The sequence below is a fragment of the Giraffa tippelskirchi genome, chromosome 11 (genome assembly GCF_054371585.1).
Source record: "Giraffa tippelskirchi isolate mGirTip1 chromosome 11, T2T-mGirTip1v1.2.pri, whole genome shotgun sequence".
Lineage (NCBI taxonomy): Eukaryota > Metazoa > Chordata > Mammalia > Artiodactyla > Giraffidae > Giraffa > Giraffa tippelskirchi.
In genome coordinates this window covers 90,722,528-90,738,745 of record NC_137285.1, presented here as the reverse complement: position 1 = coordinate 90,738,745, position 16,218 = coordinate 90,722,528, and the positions used below count along the sequence as shown (strand labels likewise).

Below are 16,218 nucleotides of genomic sequence, written 5' to 3'. Positions count from 1 at the left end.
TGTTTCACTTCTCATTATTACTACTTCCAGCTGTGACATACAAGTCAGAATACAAATGTCCCTTAGTGACTATACTCAATAGATTTATAGGGGGTGGGGAGGAAACAGCAAGAACTATAATTAAAGACCTGGTATTTACAAAATAAGAAATTATATCTTTTGAACAACATTATGTTAGATAATATGGATTCAGAAGTGAAAGACATCCAACTTGAAACTGATAATATAAAAAAAGCTCAAGTGTTCTATAAAGTAACAAAAAGGACATGGTAGTACTACCAGAAGACACCTAATTATGTCACCAAAAATAACCTTTCTCTGGAAAAAATGTGAGAAAAATTAACATTCTTTTGCCTATTATGTTTTCCACACAACTACCTTTCCCAAAACTGTTTACTCCAATTTGACAGCCATTTCAATTGGATGAAGTCATGTCCATTAAGGAACAGTTTATTTTTTTTTTTCTTCTTCCCTTCCTTTCTTTCACATTGAATATGATTTTTATTTCCCATTTTCATGTCTCACTCTAGCTCAATACGCTTTGGCTGAAAAAAGCCAGAATCAGCTCGTAACTGGATGCTCTCAGTGATGTTAGTCCCATCACTTTTTAATATATAATATTCAAATCTATAAGAATAATTTTCTTTAAACATCACTCCAACAATTATTTAGCACTTGTATTCATTCTGATGCAAGTGCATATACTGTTACCCAATTACCTCCAAATCAAATAAAATCTCTTAACAGGATTCAGAGCGCCAAGGTGCCCCACCATATCGAATTCTAGCTCAAGTTCACATTTCATGCCAGCCAGACGCACCTGTTCCTCACCACTGGTCATGAGAATCAGTCTCCTCCACTTCCACTCTAAATATTTCTTAACTTAGTCTCCAAACTATCTTCTCTTCTGACCAACTCTGGTTTTTAACCACCTCAAACTTATCCTGAAGGTGCATTTTCCACAATAAATCAGTCCTGTTATACTTAGTGATTCAATAAGTCTAGTTAGTCATTTCAAAACCTTTGTAATTGATTATGTTTATATTGATGTACTGTTCATATTGATTCAATTTTGTCTATATTGATTCACTGCATAAGGCATATATTTTTTCAAAAAAAATTAACAATTATAAAACTGTATGTACAAAACTTTGCTGTACATCTGGCTGCCAGATGTAGCTCTTCTCTGGCTGCATCCAGATTTCCCACACCGGACCCAACTCATTCCTTAACTACCTTCTCCTGTCACCTAGAAGAAATGGAGTAGCCTTCGTTGTCAACAAAAGACTCTGAAATGCAGTACTTGGGTACAATCTCAAAAATGACAGAATGATCTCTGTTTCCAAGGCAAACCATTCAACACCACAGTAGTCCAAGTCTATGCCCCAATTACAGGGACATATGGTTGGGGCATAGATTTTAGCTTCGGCAAGAAGAAGATGAAGAAGCTTAAGCTGAACAATTCTGTTAAGACCTACAAGACCTTCTAGAATTAACACCCAAACAAGATGTCCTTTTCATCATAAGGGACTGGAATGCAAAAGCAGGAAGTCAAAAGCTACCTAGAGTAACAGGCAAATTTGGCTTAGGAGTACAAAATGAAGCAGGGGAAAGGCTAACAGAATTTTGCCAAGAGAATGCACTGGTCATACCAAACACCCTCTTCCAACAACACAAGAGAAGGCTCTACACATGGACATCACCAGATGGTCAATACAGAAATCAGATTAATTATATTCTTTGCAGCCAAAGATGGAGAAACTCTATATAGTCAGCAAAAACAAGACCGGGAGCTGACTGTGGCTCAGATCATGAACTCCTTATTGCCAAACTCAGATTTAAATAGAAGAAAGTAGAGAAAACCACTAGACCATTCAGGCATGACCTAAATCATATCCCTTACGATTATACAGTGGAAGTGAGAAACAGATTGAAGGGATTAGATCTGACAGACAGAGTGCCTAAGGACTCTGGACAGAGGTTTGTGACACTGTACAGGAGGCAGTGATCAAGACCATCCCCAAGGAAAAGAAATGCAAAAAGGCAAAATGTTTTTCTGAGGAGGTCTTACAAACAGCTGAGAAAAGAGAAGCTAAAGGCAAAGGAGAAAAGGAAAGATATACCCATCTAAATGCAGAGTTCCAGGGAATAGCAAGGAGAGATAAGACAGCTTTCCTCAGTGATCAATGCAAAGAAATAAGAGGAAAACAACAGAATGGGAAAGACTAGAGGTCTCTTCAAGAAAATTAGAGATACCAAGGGAATATTTCATGCAACAATAGGTACAATAAAGGACAGAAACGGTATGGACCTAACAGAAGCAGAAGATATTAAGAAGAGGTGGCAAGAATACACAGAAGAACTATACAAAAAAGATATTAATGACCTAAATAACCACAGTGGTGTGATCACTTATGTAGAGTCAGACATCCTGGAATGTAAAGTCAAGTGGGCCATAGGAAGTATCACTATGAACAAAGCTAGTGGAGGTGATGGAATTCCACTTGAGCTATTTCAAATTCTAGAAGATGATGCTGTGAAAGCGCTGCATTCAATATGCCAGCAAATTTGGAAAACTCAGCAGTGGCCACAAGCTTGGGAAAGGTGTTTTCATTCTAATCCCAAAGAAAGGCAAAGGCAAAGAATGTTCAAAATACTGCATAACTGCACTCCTCTCACACGCTAGTAAAATAATGCTCAAAATTCTTCAAGCTAGGCTTCAACAGTACGTGAATTGAGAACTTCCAGATGTTCAAGCTGGATTTAGAAAAGGCAGACGAGACAGAGATCAAATTCCCAACATCTGTTGCACCATAGTAAAAGCAAGAGAGTTTCAGAAAAACACCTACTTCCGCTTTACTGACTACACCAAAGCCTTTGACTGTGTGGATCACAACAAATTGTGGAAAATTCTTTTAGAGACGGGAATACCTGACCTCCTTACCTGCCTCCTGAGCAACCTGTATGCAGGTCAAGAAGCAAGTCAGAACCAGATATGGAACAATGGATTGTTTCCAAATTGGGAAAGGAGTAAGTTAAGGCTGTATATTGTCACTCTGCTTATTTAACTCATATGCAGAGTACATCATGTGAAATGCCAGGCTGGATGAAGCACAAGCTGGAATCAAGATTGCCAACAGAAATATTAAAAACCTCAGATACATAGATGACACCACCCTTACGGCAGAAAGGGAAGAATAACTAAAGAGCCTCTTGATGAAAGTGAAAAAGGAGAGTGAAAAAGTTGGCCTAAAACTCAACATTCAGAAAACTAAGATCATGTAATCCAGTCCTATCACTTCATGGCAAATAGATGGGGAAACAATGGAAACAGTGACAGACTTTATTCTGGGGGGCTCCAAAATCACTGCAGATGTGACTGCAGCCATGAAATTAAAAGATGCTTGCCCCCTGGAAGAAAAGCTATGACCAACTTATACAGCATATTAAAAAGCAGAGGCATTACTTTCTCGACAAAGGTCTGGCTAGTCAAAGCTATGGTTTTTCCAGTAGTCATGTATGAATGTGAGAGTTGGACTATTTAGAAAGCTGAGTGCCGAAGAATTGATGCTTTTGAACTGTGGTGTTGGAGTCAATCCACAAGGAAATCAGTCCTGAATGTTCAATGGAAGGACTGATGCTGAAGCTGAAACTCCAATACTTTGGCCACCTGATGCAAAGAACCGACTCACTGGAAAAGACCCTGATGCTGTGAAAGATTGAAGGTGGGAAGAGAAGGGGACAACAGGTGGGAAGAGGATGAGACGGTTGGATGGCATCACCAACTTGATGGACATAAGTTTGAGCAAGCTCCAGGAGTTGGTGATGGACAGGGAAGCCTGGCGTGCTGCAGTCCCCGGGGTCACAAAGACTCGGACACAACTGAGCGACTGAGATGAACTGATACGAAACACTCGATTACGGAACAGCACCTGCCTTTGAGACTTCAGCCAGAAACAGACATTATACCACATACGCACATCAATAATACCATAAGAGGTACAAACAAAGGCTAGGAGAAAAAAACTCAAAGGAAATGGTAATAACTTAAGGATTAGAGAAAAGAAGAAATACATTCAGCTGAACCATTTGAAACAGAAAAAAATCTCAAATGTAAGGGAAGATAAACAGAAAGTTTCCTTTTCCTTCTAGAGTTATGGAGGATTTTTTAATATATATGCCATATATACAGTATTCCATCTCTATTAAAAAAATTTCTTAGGACACTAGAGTAAACATTCTGTAAAAGAAGACTATGTCTTAGGGCTTCCCTGGTGGCTCAGTGGTAAAGAAGGCACCTGCTAATGCAGGAGATGTGGGCTCAATCCCTGATGTGGGATGACCCCATATGCTGCAGAGCCACTAAGCCAGCGGGCCACTATACTGAGCCTGTGCTCTAAGAGCCCGGCAGCTGCACCTGCGGAGCCGACCTGCCGCCAGTCACCAAAGGTTCCACCCCAGAGCCTCGGCTCGCGACAACAGAAGCAGGGCAGGGAGCAGTCCGCACAGCGCGGGTCGTCCCTGCTCTCTGCACTAGTGAAAAGCCTGGGCAGCAACAAACACCACCACTGCCAAAAATAATAAATAAATAAAATAAAAGTTTAAAAAAAGAGAGACCACGTCTTACGTGAATGACAAATAATCCTTATACAACTGGTAGGGATTGTTTTTTGACTGCTATTTCCCAAATGGTTACAGAAAACGTTGTTGAGAATTAAGAAACCAGGATTTTAGTCCATTCTAGCTAACAGCAATATCCACAGCCACGTGACTTAATCCCCACTCCCCATTATAGTTCCAGTATCCGTGAAAAGTACCGATTAGACTAGTGGTTAGTTTTTTGATGGGCAGATACCTATTTGGAAATCTCCTGAAAACTATTCCCTGAACTATTTTCAGTGTCAGGAACTTTAAGGTTAAGAATCATGTCCTAGAAGATCTCTTTTAGTTCTAACATAGTCCAGAGCTTCAGAAATGAGTATCCTACCTTTTGAAACATTCACACAATTATCTAGAGAAATACTGAAAAATTGACTGTCCAAAGGGTATATATGTGCATGTATGTGAATATACATGTAAGTATTTTCAAATTAGGTAATCAGAGACTTGAATAAATTTTAAGACTCACAGCCCAAATAGAAATATTCCAATGTTGTATTTCATACAAGAGAGTCAAAAGGAAACTAAATCCAACAGCTACACTTATTTTAGGAACTCTGGGCTATCACTTTGTAAACTCAACACTCCCAATTATAGATAAATAGAAATAATACCCTATCAAGAAATATTTTCATTGCTTTAATATCAAGTGACTTTTATCAGACACTATTTACCTTTCATTACTTAAATACTTAAACAATGAAATTAAATATTTTCATTGTTTTTGTATCAAGTGATTTTTTTCAGAAACTACATCTTTTAAAATACACTTGAAAAATATTTTAATTAGCTAATAAGTAATGATCCTTTCTTCCTTTTTTTTTTTTTTTTTTAAAAATCTGAACCACAGATGGGCCACAGAAGTCTCCCCATCACGTCATTTCAAGTGCGATGGAAAGACCGGCACCGTCTGCCTCCCTGGCCCTACCGCACTTCATCAACAGCTTCCTCCATTCGGACTCCTGAGCTTAATGATTCTGTATCAAACGCCATAAATTTCAAAACATATCTGTAATAACTTACGGGAGATACCTCTGTAAAAATATACATACAGTTGGTTCAGTTCACTTTTCCAAATAAATAATTTCATCAGAATGAACTAGAACACAAGAACATAAGCCCAGTGACTCAGGAGCGCCATCCTTGCCGACGGCCGACATGACCAGGTTCACAAGGCTTCCTGGCCTGTGATTTGCCCTCTTCATCTGTCCTTGTGGCCTCAGCACACTGGACTTATTATGAGCTGCAGGGGCCTGACTCACTGGAGCTCAGCCTCTGCCAAGGTGAAAAACGAAAACACATGACTTGGAGTAGTCCTGGTACTTGCACTGCTGCCAACACACTCATTTTTCTTTCAAACACCACATGTGCTTTTCCTTCACCAGTCTCTTTCCAAATCTGCACACCATATTCCATTTCTTAACAGTTTAGCTACCTTCCACATTATACCAAATTGTCTATCCTCAATGGTTCCATTTGCTTAGTACCCACTCCTTCCCCAGTTCCTTTTCCTTTGGCTTTTGACTCTACCAAGTCCCTAAAATGGCTCCTTAATATATTTATTAATGATCTGATTTTTTTTTTTTTTAAAAAAGGTCTTTTCTCAGTTCTGATACTATAAATTCAGCTCTCCTCACTAGCATATTCTTTTGGTTATTTCATATCTAAGTTTAATTTCATCAAAACTGTTGAGCACCTATTATATGCAAGATACTACTATTCTAGGAGTTACTAGGTATTAATACAGAGATAAACAACAGGGTTGCTGCCTCTATTTAACTTTCACTCCCAAGTACTTACTATACAACACAATATAGAATACAAAAAAAAATGAAAGAGAAAGAACTTAAGGATTGGGACTAAGAGCTTAAAAAGGTTTTAAGGAAGAGGTAACATTTGAAGTTTGAACATTCTTTGGCATTGCCTTTCTTTGGAATTGGAAAGAAAAATGACCTTTTCCAGTCCTGTGGCCACTGCTGATTTTTCCAAACTAGCTGGCATATGGAGGGCAGCACTTGCACAGCGTCACATCTTCTAGGATTTGAAACAGCTCAAGTGGAATTCCATCACCTCTGCTAGCTTTGTTCATAGTGATGCTTCCTAAGGCCCACTTCACTTCACATTCTAGGATGTCTGGCTCTAGGTGAGTGATCACACCATCATGATTATCTGGGTCATGAAGATCTTTTTTGGACAGTTCTTCTGTGTATTTTTGCCACCTCTTCTTAATATCTTCTGCTTCTGTTAGGTCCATACCATTTCTGTCCTTCATTGTGCCCATCTTTGCATGAAATGCTCCCTTGGTATCTCTAATTTTCTTGAAGAGGTCTCTAGTCTTTCCCATTCTATGGTTTCCTCTATTTCTTTGCATTGATCGCTGAGGAAGGCTTTCTTATCTCTCCTTGCTATTCTTTGAAACTCTGCATTCAAATGAGTATATCTTACGTTTTCTCCTTTGCTTTTAGCTTCTCTTCTTTCCTCAGCTATTTGTAAGGCCTCCCCAGACAACCGTTTTGCTTTTTTTGCAAATATTTTTTTTTTGCAATATTTTTCTTTTTCTTGGAGATGGTCTTGATCACTGCCTCCTGTACAATGTCACAAACCTCTGTCCATAGTTCTTCAGGCACTCTATCAGATCTAATCCCCTGAATCTATTTCTCACTTCCACTGTATAGTCATAAGGGATTTGATTTAGGTCATGCCTGAATGGTCTAGTGGTTTTCTCTACTTTCTTCAATTTAGTCTGAATTTGGCAATAAGGAGTTCATGATAGGAGCCACAGTCAGCTCCCGGTCTTGTTTTTGCTGACTGCATAGAGTTTCTCCATCTTTGGCTGCAAAGAATATAATCAATCTGATTTCAGTGTTGACCATCTGGTGATGTCCATGTGTAGTCTTTGCTTGTGTCGTTGGAAAAGGGTGTTTGCTATGACCAGTGCGTTCTCTTGGCAAAACTCTGTAAGCCTTTGCCCTTCTTCATTTTGTACCCCAAGGCCAAATTTGCCTGTTACTCCAGGTAGCTCTATACTTACTACTTTTGCATTACAGTCCCCTATGATGAAAAGGACATCTTTTTGGGGTGATAGTTGTAGAAGGTCTTCACAGAACCATTCAATTTCAGCTTTTTCAGCATTACTGGTTGGGGCATAGACTTGGATTACTGTGATATTGAATGGTTTGCCTTGGAAACAAACAGAGGTCATTCTGTCATTTTTGAGATTGCATCCAAGTACTGCATTTTGGACTCTTCTGCTAACTATGAGGGCTACTCCATTTCTTCTAAGGGATTCTTGCCCACAGTAGTAGATATAATGGTCATCTGAATGAAATTCACCCATTGCAGTCCATTTTAGTTCACTGATTCCTAAAATGTCGATGTTCATTCTTGCCATCTCCTCTTGGACCACTTCTAATTTACTTTGATTCCTGGACCTAACATTCCAGGTTCCCATGCAATATTGCTCTTTACAGCATCGGACTTTACTTCCATCACCAGTCACATCCACAAATGGGCAACATTTTCACTTTGGCTCCGTCTCTTCATTCCTTCTGGAGTTATTTCTCTATTCTTTTCCAGTAGCATATTGGGAACATAGCGACCTGGGGAGTTCATCTTTAAGTACACTCATCTCACATACCTGGAGAAGGCAATGGCACCCCACTCCAGTACTCTTGCCTGGACAATCCCATGGACAGAGGAACCTGGTACGCTGCAGTCCATGGGGTCGCTAAGAGTCAGACACAACTGAGTGACTTCACTTTCACTTTTCACTTTCATGCATCCGAGAAGGAAATGGCAACCCACTCCACTGTTCTTGCCTGGAGAACCCCAGGGACGGGGGAGCCTGGTGGGCTGCCGTCTATGGGTTCACACAGAGTCAGACACGACTGAAGTGATGTAGCAGCAGCAGCATCTCACACGCTAGCAAAGTAATGCTCAAAATTCTCCAAGCGAGGCTTCAACAGTATGTGAACTGTGAACCTCCAGATGTTCAAGCTGGATTTAAAAAGGCAGAGGAATCAGAGATCAAATTGCCAACATCTGCTGAATCATAGAACAAGCAAGAGACTTTCTGAAAAATATCTACTTCTGCCTACTGATTACGCCAAAGCCTTTGACTATGTAGATCACAACAAACTGCGGAAAATTCTTCAAGAGATGGGATTACCTGACCACCTTACCTGCCTCCTGAGCAATCTGTATGCAGGTCAAGAAGCAATAGTTAGAACTGGACATGGAACGGACTGGTTCCAAATTGGGAAAGGAGCACATCAAGGCTGTATACTGTCACCCTGCTTATTTAACTTACATGCAGAGTACATCATGCGAAATGTGGGGCTGTATGAAGCACAAGCTAGAATCAAGACTGCCAGGAGAAATATCAATAACCTCAGACAGGAGAAATATCAATAACCTCAGATATGCAGATGACACCACTCTTATGGCAGAAAGTGAAAAGGAACTAAAGGGCCCCTTGATGAAAGTGAAAAAGCTGGCTTAAAACTCAACACTCAAAAAACGAAGATCATGGCATCCGGTCCCATCACTTCATGGCAAATAGATGGGGAAACAGTGGAAACAGTGACAGATTTTATTTTCTTGGGCTCCAAAAAATCACTGCAGATGATGACTGCAGCCATGAAATTAACAGATGCTTGCTCCCTGGAAGGAAAGCTATGACCAATATTAAAAAGCAGAGACATTACTTTCCCAACAAAGGTCCGTCTAGTCAGAGCTATAATTTTTCCAGTAGTCATATATGGATGTGAGAGTTGGACTATAATGAAAGCTGAGTGCTGAAGAATTGATGCTTCTGAACTGTGGTGTTGGAGAACACTCTTGAGAACCCCTTGGACTGCAAGGAGATCCAACCAATCAATTCTAAAGGAAATCAGTTTTGAATATTCATTGGAAGGACTGATGCTGAAGATGAAACTCCAATATGTTGGTCACCTGATGTGAAGAGCTGACTCACTGGAAAAGACCTTGATGTTGGGAAATACTGAAGGCAGGAGGAGAAGGGGACCGACAGAGAATGAGATGGTTGGATGGCATCACTGACTCAATGGACATGAGTTTGAGTAAACTCCCAGAGTTGGTGATGGACAGGGAAGCCTGGCATGCTGCAGTCCATGGGGTCGCAGAGTTGGACACAACTTGGCCAACTGAACAACAAGAAGAGGTTCAATATGGTCTCAAAAATTTCACTAAATAAACAACATGAAAAAAAGAAAAAGAATTCGGAAATTCAGGACATTTTAAGGCCACTGTTAGAGACAGACCACTTTGGTTGAAGCATGGGATACTTATAAGCTCAATCAGATATATGGCAGAAAAGGTAATTTTTTATTAGACTGTACAAGTCCTAAGAAATAACCTGACATCTAGATCATTCTGAAAGCAGTGAGAAGACACTGAAAAGTCTCTGTGCTTGAGGAAAATCATTTTAACAGTGCATCAAAGAATGGACGATAACAGCAGGAAAACCTATTTGGAAACTATTAGGCGATCTCCTCAAGGTAGAGGTATTAAGGGCCTAAACTAGCAGAGAAAGGAAATAGGAGTGGATGCAAAGGACACTGGAGACAGAATCAATCGAAGTCAACAACTGACTTGACATGATGAGAGAGGGAGAGAAAAGGGTCAAAATATGACCCCAAGTATTGCTGATGGAGAAACCAGTGTGCCCAATTAGACCAGGGAAAGCAGCTAACAACGTTCTTCCTGGAATTAAGACTGAGGTGGCATCAAGGCCTCCCCACGCAGCAGTAGACCAAGGCTTTACATGTTACTTGGTCGTGCACCTGTTCATTTATTCATTCAGGCAACTTTGATTTATACTACATTTCTCTAGTCCATTATGTTTCCCCTTCTTCCAGACAACTATTTCATATGGTCTTTTCTTTCCCCATTTTCTATTGCCCTCTCCATCTTAAATTTCAGTAAGTGACCTAGATTCCCATTTCATTGAAAAATATAGAAGTAATCAAAAAAGATCTTTCACAGCCTCCCTCAACTACCACCTCTTTGCATCTGTGTACGTGTACTCTGCCTTTCCTTCTCTTACTGTAGGGAAAGCATCCATAAATTCATCTAAAGCCAGCTCCTCCACTGAACTATTATCTCCCCTCATCTTTGCAAGAAAATCTCTCCAGCAATTTTCCCTCTGGTTCTTGCCTCAGAAAAATTTTCCTCTCCTCTCACTCATTCCAGTCAACATAGGAACATGTTATTATTTCTCTTAACTTAACCCCTACTGATACCAATTCACTTCTCTGAGCTTCCTTATAGCAAAACTCCTAGAAACAGAAGTCTACTCACTGCTCCCAACTCCTCGCTTCTCATTCTCTCTGAACCCACTTCCAACGAGTCAACAAAAATGCTTTTATCAGGCCATCAAGAATCCCCCTTTGCTAAACTCACTGTCAATCCTCAGTCCCCATCTGTGAGCAGCATCTGACAGCACTGATCCTTCCTTCTTCAGAGACTTTCTATCCCCGGCTTCCCAAACACTCGATTCTTACGGCCACCTCATAAGCCCCTCTTCCTCCCAGGTCTCCTACAGTAACTCCTTTTCACTTCTGAACCTCCTACCACTCAATTCCGCCTGAACTCTGTCCTTGAAACTCTTATCTTCTCTATGCACACCTCCCCTCCTTAATCTCATTCAGTCTCACAACTTGAACATCTCTAAGTTGATGAGCCCAAATTTAAACACCATCGCACACTTTTCTCTTGAATTCCAGATTCCAATTACGAATTTGCTTAACACCTTCAGGTGAACATCTAATATGCCCCAAACCGAATCCCTGCTCGTCTTCCTGATACCAGCTCTAACGTCTTAGTAAATAGTACTTCTGTGCTTCTCTGTGTTTCGCAGGTGGCCCAATGGTAAAGAATCCGCCTGCCAATGCAGGAGATGCAGACTCGACCCCTGGGCTGGGAAGATCCCCTGGAGAAGGAAATGACAAACCACTCCAGTATTCTTGCCTGGAAAATTCCATGGACAGAGGAGCCTGGTGAGCTACAGTCCATGGGGTTGCAAAGAGTCGGACATAACTGAGCACATCCTTCTACACTTTTTTGAGCCAAAAACTCTAGAGGTGCCTTTTCACCTATACTACATGTTCAGTCCACCAGGAAATCTGCCTGACTGCACCCTCAAAACAAGTCTCTTTACTCTTCGGGCTACTACTATCATCTGCCTTCTGGATGATTCCAATTGCCTACAAACCAGTCTCCCTGCTTCTGCATCCTAGTCTGTTCTCAACACAGCAGTCAGATTAATCATTCTGAAACATTTGACATAGTAACCCCTCTGCAAAAAACCTCCTGCTACCTTCCCTCAGCACTGAGAACAAAAGCCATGAAGTCCTTAAAATGCCCCCAAAGCCTTCCACAATCGCCCATCTGCTTCTCTGCACTACAGCAACAGCGGAGCCCTCGCTGCTCCTCAAACACACCAGGCAAGGTCCCACTTCAAGTTCTTAATATTTTCTGTTTATCTGTAACTCTCTTCTAAATATTCCACTTCTTCCTTTACTTTTTCCAACCTTTTTACTCAAATGTTGCCTGCAGAGTGAGACCTCCCCTGGCCATTCCATTTAAAATTGCGAACAACTCCAAACCCACCCACTCCTCTACTCATCCTCCCGGCTTTATTTTTCCAAATCTGATACACTTGCTGTTTTACTTATTTATTTTCTGTTTTCTCCATTTAGTTAATACTCGCTGAGTACTTACTTACCATATGCCAGGAAGAGTTCAAATACTGGTAAAGATTAAATGAAATAATGCATGTGAAGAGTTTAGTATATTACCTGACAGAAACACCAAAACAATGTAAAATATTATTTTTATCTAATGGAGACTGGAACAGCATGCCTCCTACTATCATCAGAGAACTCCAGTTTTAATAGAATGAGGTTAAACACAGGGCTGGAGAATTAAGAAAAATGACACACTCGGCAATTTGATCCTTAAAGAAACAAGGAACTAAATTATCCATAATCGGATACTCTCTGCCAGAGAATATTTAATACAATTTATTTAAAACATGACAAGAAAGCAAAAATAACTTCTGGAGAAGAAAGTTTCATATTTCCCTTCTAGCAATCCGTTCCAATTATTAAATCACTGTTGGAAACATAAGATCCTTTCTGCTTTCATCACAAAAGCTGTGTACTATTTCATTTTATGACCAAAAAAGGATATCTACCATTATGTGTTTAATAGTGGATTACTATAAGTAACCATACTGAAAAGCATCTTCACAATATGAAGCATGGGACATTTTGGCAGATGCTGACACATAACTAACCTCTCATTCTAACTGGGACATGTAAGTTTAAGCTACAAGGAGAGAAAGAAAAATTAGGTCTTGTAAGTCACAGAAAGTCATTTAGCCTCTCAGAGCCTGAAGTTCATACTGCAACTGGGATAAAAATACACGCTCTTCTCATCTTACTGGATGGTTACAAAGACCAAGTGAAAATAATGTGAAAATATTATCTAAGCATTAAAATTCTTTTATATATAAACACCATTACTGGGGGTGCAGGGGGAGGACCAGCATTCAACAACTGATAATGTACTAAAATGAAGTTACTGTTAAAATGTTTCAGATATGTATGCGGCTATCTAAGAAACTAGGCATAAGGAAGACTTTCTAGACTAACACCCTTCCTCTCAGATGATGCCTTGAATATATAGCCTCTCACCACATTCATCTTTGCTTCACAGCTACTTCTTACAGTTCTTTGCGAGTGTTTTCAAGCAAGCTTACGTTTTCTAGTTAGGTAAAATGCTCAAACTCAATAAACGCTTGCTTATCAAGAAAACTTCAAAAAAAAAAATCAGGCTCTTTAGAGATTAGCATCTACAACATATCTATTATATTTAAAATGACAGTAATAGAATATTAAGCCAGATCAATTTATACTAAAAAAATTTAAAAGGATAACTGATTTATAGGAAAAGACATTAAATAAATATTTGAGATGATCAAATCTATCATTACAAACAATAAACTGTTAGTCGCTCAGTCGTGTCCAACTCTTTGTAACCCCAAGCTCACCTGTCCATGGACTATTTCAGGCAAGAATACTGAAGAGGGTTGTCATTCCCTTCTCCAGGGGATCTTCCCAACCCAGGGATCAAACTCGAGTCTCCTGCATTGCAGGCAGGTTCTTTACCATCTGAGCCACTAGGGAAAACCATCGGACAAACGATAAAAGACCTGTGGAAAAGTCACCAAATGTCAAAAAAAAAAAAATCACGTCATCTTATTTTTGACAAAATCCAGATTGAGTAGAATCTGTCACACAAATGAGAAGATAACATATAGAGTCACAGGTTCATGGTCCAAATACTTTTTTTTTTTAATGACCAATTAGTGTCACTATAGTTTCACCTAGTGATTTCAAAAAGTCAAGACTAAAAGAACTGTCGTTGTTGCTATTCAAATTAAATTATAGCCATTTCATAGTATCTGCTTTAATCACTAAATGCCACCTCCCCCCACGACAAAAAAGATTTCTCCAAATGTAACCATACATGAGAAACACAATTATGTTTCCAAACTCAGCAATCTTTCTACACCATCCACATTCTCTTTCATTGACAGGCTACCAAAAGGGTCATTTCCTATATCCAGTGTCTCTTCTTATGAGTGATCTCCAAAATGGTGCAGGAAGTGTTGAGAAAGGGAGGCTTTGTGAATGATGACATTCAATGAACTCAATTCACTGATGACATTCAAGACATAAGGAAGACTTGAGGGGTGGAGCTGCTACAGAAGATGGTCTCAAAGTTCAAATCTGAGATCCTATGACTCAGAGCATAAAAATCTTAGACATAAAATTCTAAGACTACAAATAAAGAGCTATGGTTCTAACTATTGGAAAAATTTGCTAAGCTGGACTTTACCATTTTTTAATATTCCTTTCAGCTCCTGATAGTCAAAATGCCCCTGACTATCCCCTCCTAAACACGCACATGTACACATACATACAAATAAACTATTGTCCCATATGAAAACACGATTCAACGACTTTGCTGTCAGTATGAAAATGCGATTCAAAGACTTTGCCATCAGTATTACTTCTTAGCTATTTTGCATAAACTTTCCCTATAAGAAGGCTGCCACACAGCAGCAGCATCATACAATTTTATTCATCTTCAATTAGCGTGGGCATTTTTCTGCCCAAACCTTGAATCAGGATCATTAAGAAATACCAAATTATAATCATTCTTTTCCTATAAATCCTTTAATGGAGGTACAAAAAACCACCAAAGAGGTTCAAATATCTAAGCCATAAATAAATAGAACATTCCCTGCATAACCTGCAAGTAAGTAACACGGTTCAGAATAATGGAGAGGTAAGTGTACTCTGGAGCAAAAGAAATCCTAATACCTCAAGGGTAGGCAAAACAATTTTTGCCCTCAACAGTAGTAATATCTTTATTTAAGTAAGTGTGCTATGTCAAAAAAAAAAGCATAAATAAAACACATTTTAGAAATTAATAAAGTTGCTATAGAGAGAATATTTCCTCAAAAGCTACAAAGCTGATTAAAACACAACTAGCACTGTGGAATACTCTTGTTAATAATACTAATTATTTTATATATTTATTCATATGTAGACTGCTTTTCTCAAGAGGCTAAAAAAAACTCAGAATAAAACTGCCATTATATGCTTATACTCTAAATTCTGATTCATTATATTACCCTTAGGAAGAGTAGTTAAAGATTACATGAACACACAAACAATTTACATTCACAAATGTGCTTATCCAAATTTGCAAAGCCATGTACCTCGTAAATGGAAAACCACTTTCAGCAGAATTCCCCTCTTTAACCCATTTTTCATTCTACCCTCAACTATATTATTCTCTTTACTCCTAATTTAAAGGAATCAAGTCAGTATTATTTTAATGTTAATCTCTGGCTCCACAAAATAACCAAATGAACATATATACATACCCATGAAAGAATCGAACTTAGGTATATAGACAGTAAGAGAGGCAAGAAAGCAAGGGAATTCCAGAAAAAAAATCTGCTTCACAGATTACACTAAAGCCTTTGACTGTGTGGATCACAACAAACTGTGGAAATTCTTAAAGAGATGGAAAATTCTTAAATACCAGACCACTTTACCTGCCTCCTGAAAAATTTGTATGCAGGTCAAGAAGCAACAGTTAGAATTGGACATGGAAAAACAGATTGGTTCAAAACTGGGAAAGGAGTATGTCAAGGCTGTATATTGTCACCCTGCTTATTTAATTTCTATGCAGAGTACATCAGGTGAAATGCCAGGCTGGATGAATCACAAGCTGGAATCAAGATTGCTGGGAGAAATATCAACAACCTCAGATATGCAGATGACACCACTTTACTGGCAGAAAGTGAAGAAGAACTAAAAAGCCTCTTGATGAGGGTGAAAGAGGAGAGTGAAAAAGCTGGCTTAAACTCAACAGTTGAAAAACTGAGATCATGGAACCGGTCTCATCACATTTTAGTGGTGAGTGATGACTTAGAGTATAAGGAAGATGCTAGAT

The 16,218-nt window shown here is 39.3% G+C and overlaps 1 protein-coding gene across 32 annotated transcripts in view; it reads right to left on the bottom strand.

The window, feature by feature from the left end:
- Positions 1-16,218, bottom strand: part of MTMR2 (myotubularin related protein 2) — a 103,803-nt gene that overhangs the window by 70,418 nt on the left and 17,167 nt on the right. For 8 of the 32 annotated variants that reach the window (XM_081545409.1, XM_081545410.1, XM_081545411.1 and 5 more), the window contains one exon: positions 13,736-13,897. The exons of 23 other annotated variants lie outside the window; for them this stretch is intronic. In XM_081545409.1, the coding sequence (XP_081401535.1) occupies positions 13,736-13,743 (8 nt within the window). In that variant the 5' untranslated portion in view covers positions 13,744-13,897. The remainder of the gene's footprint in view (positions 1-13,735; positions 13,898-16,218) is intronic. One more of the 32 variants, XM_081545413.1, reaches the window with a different exon arrangement.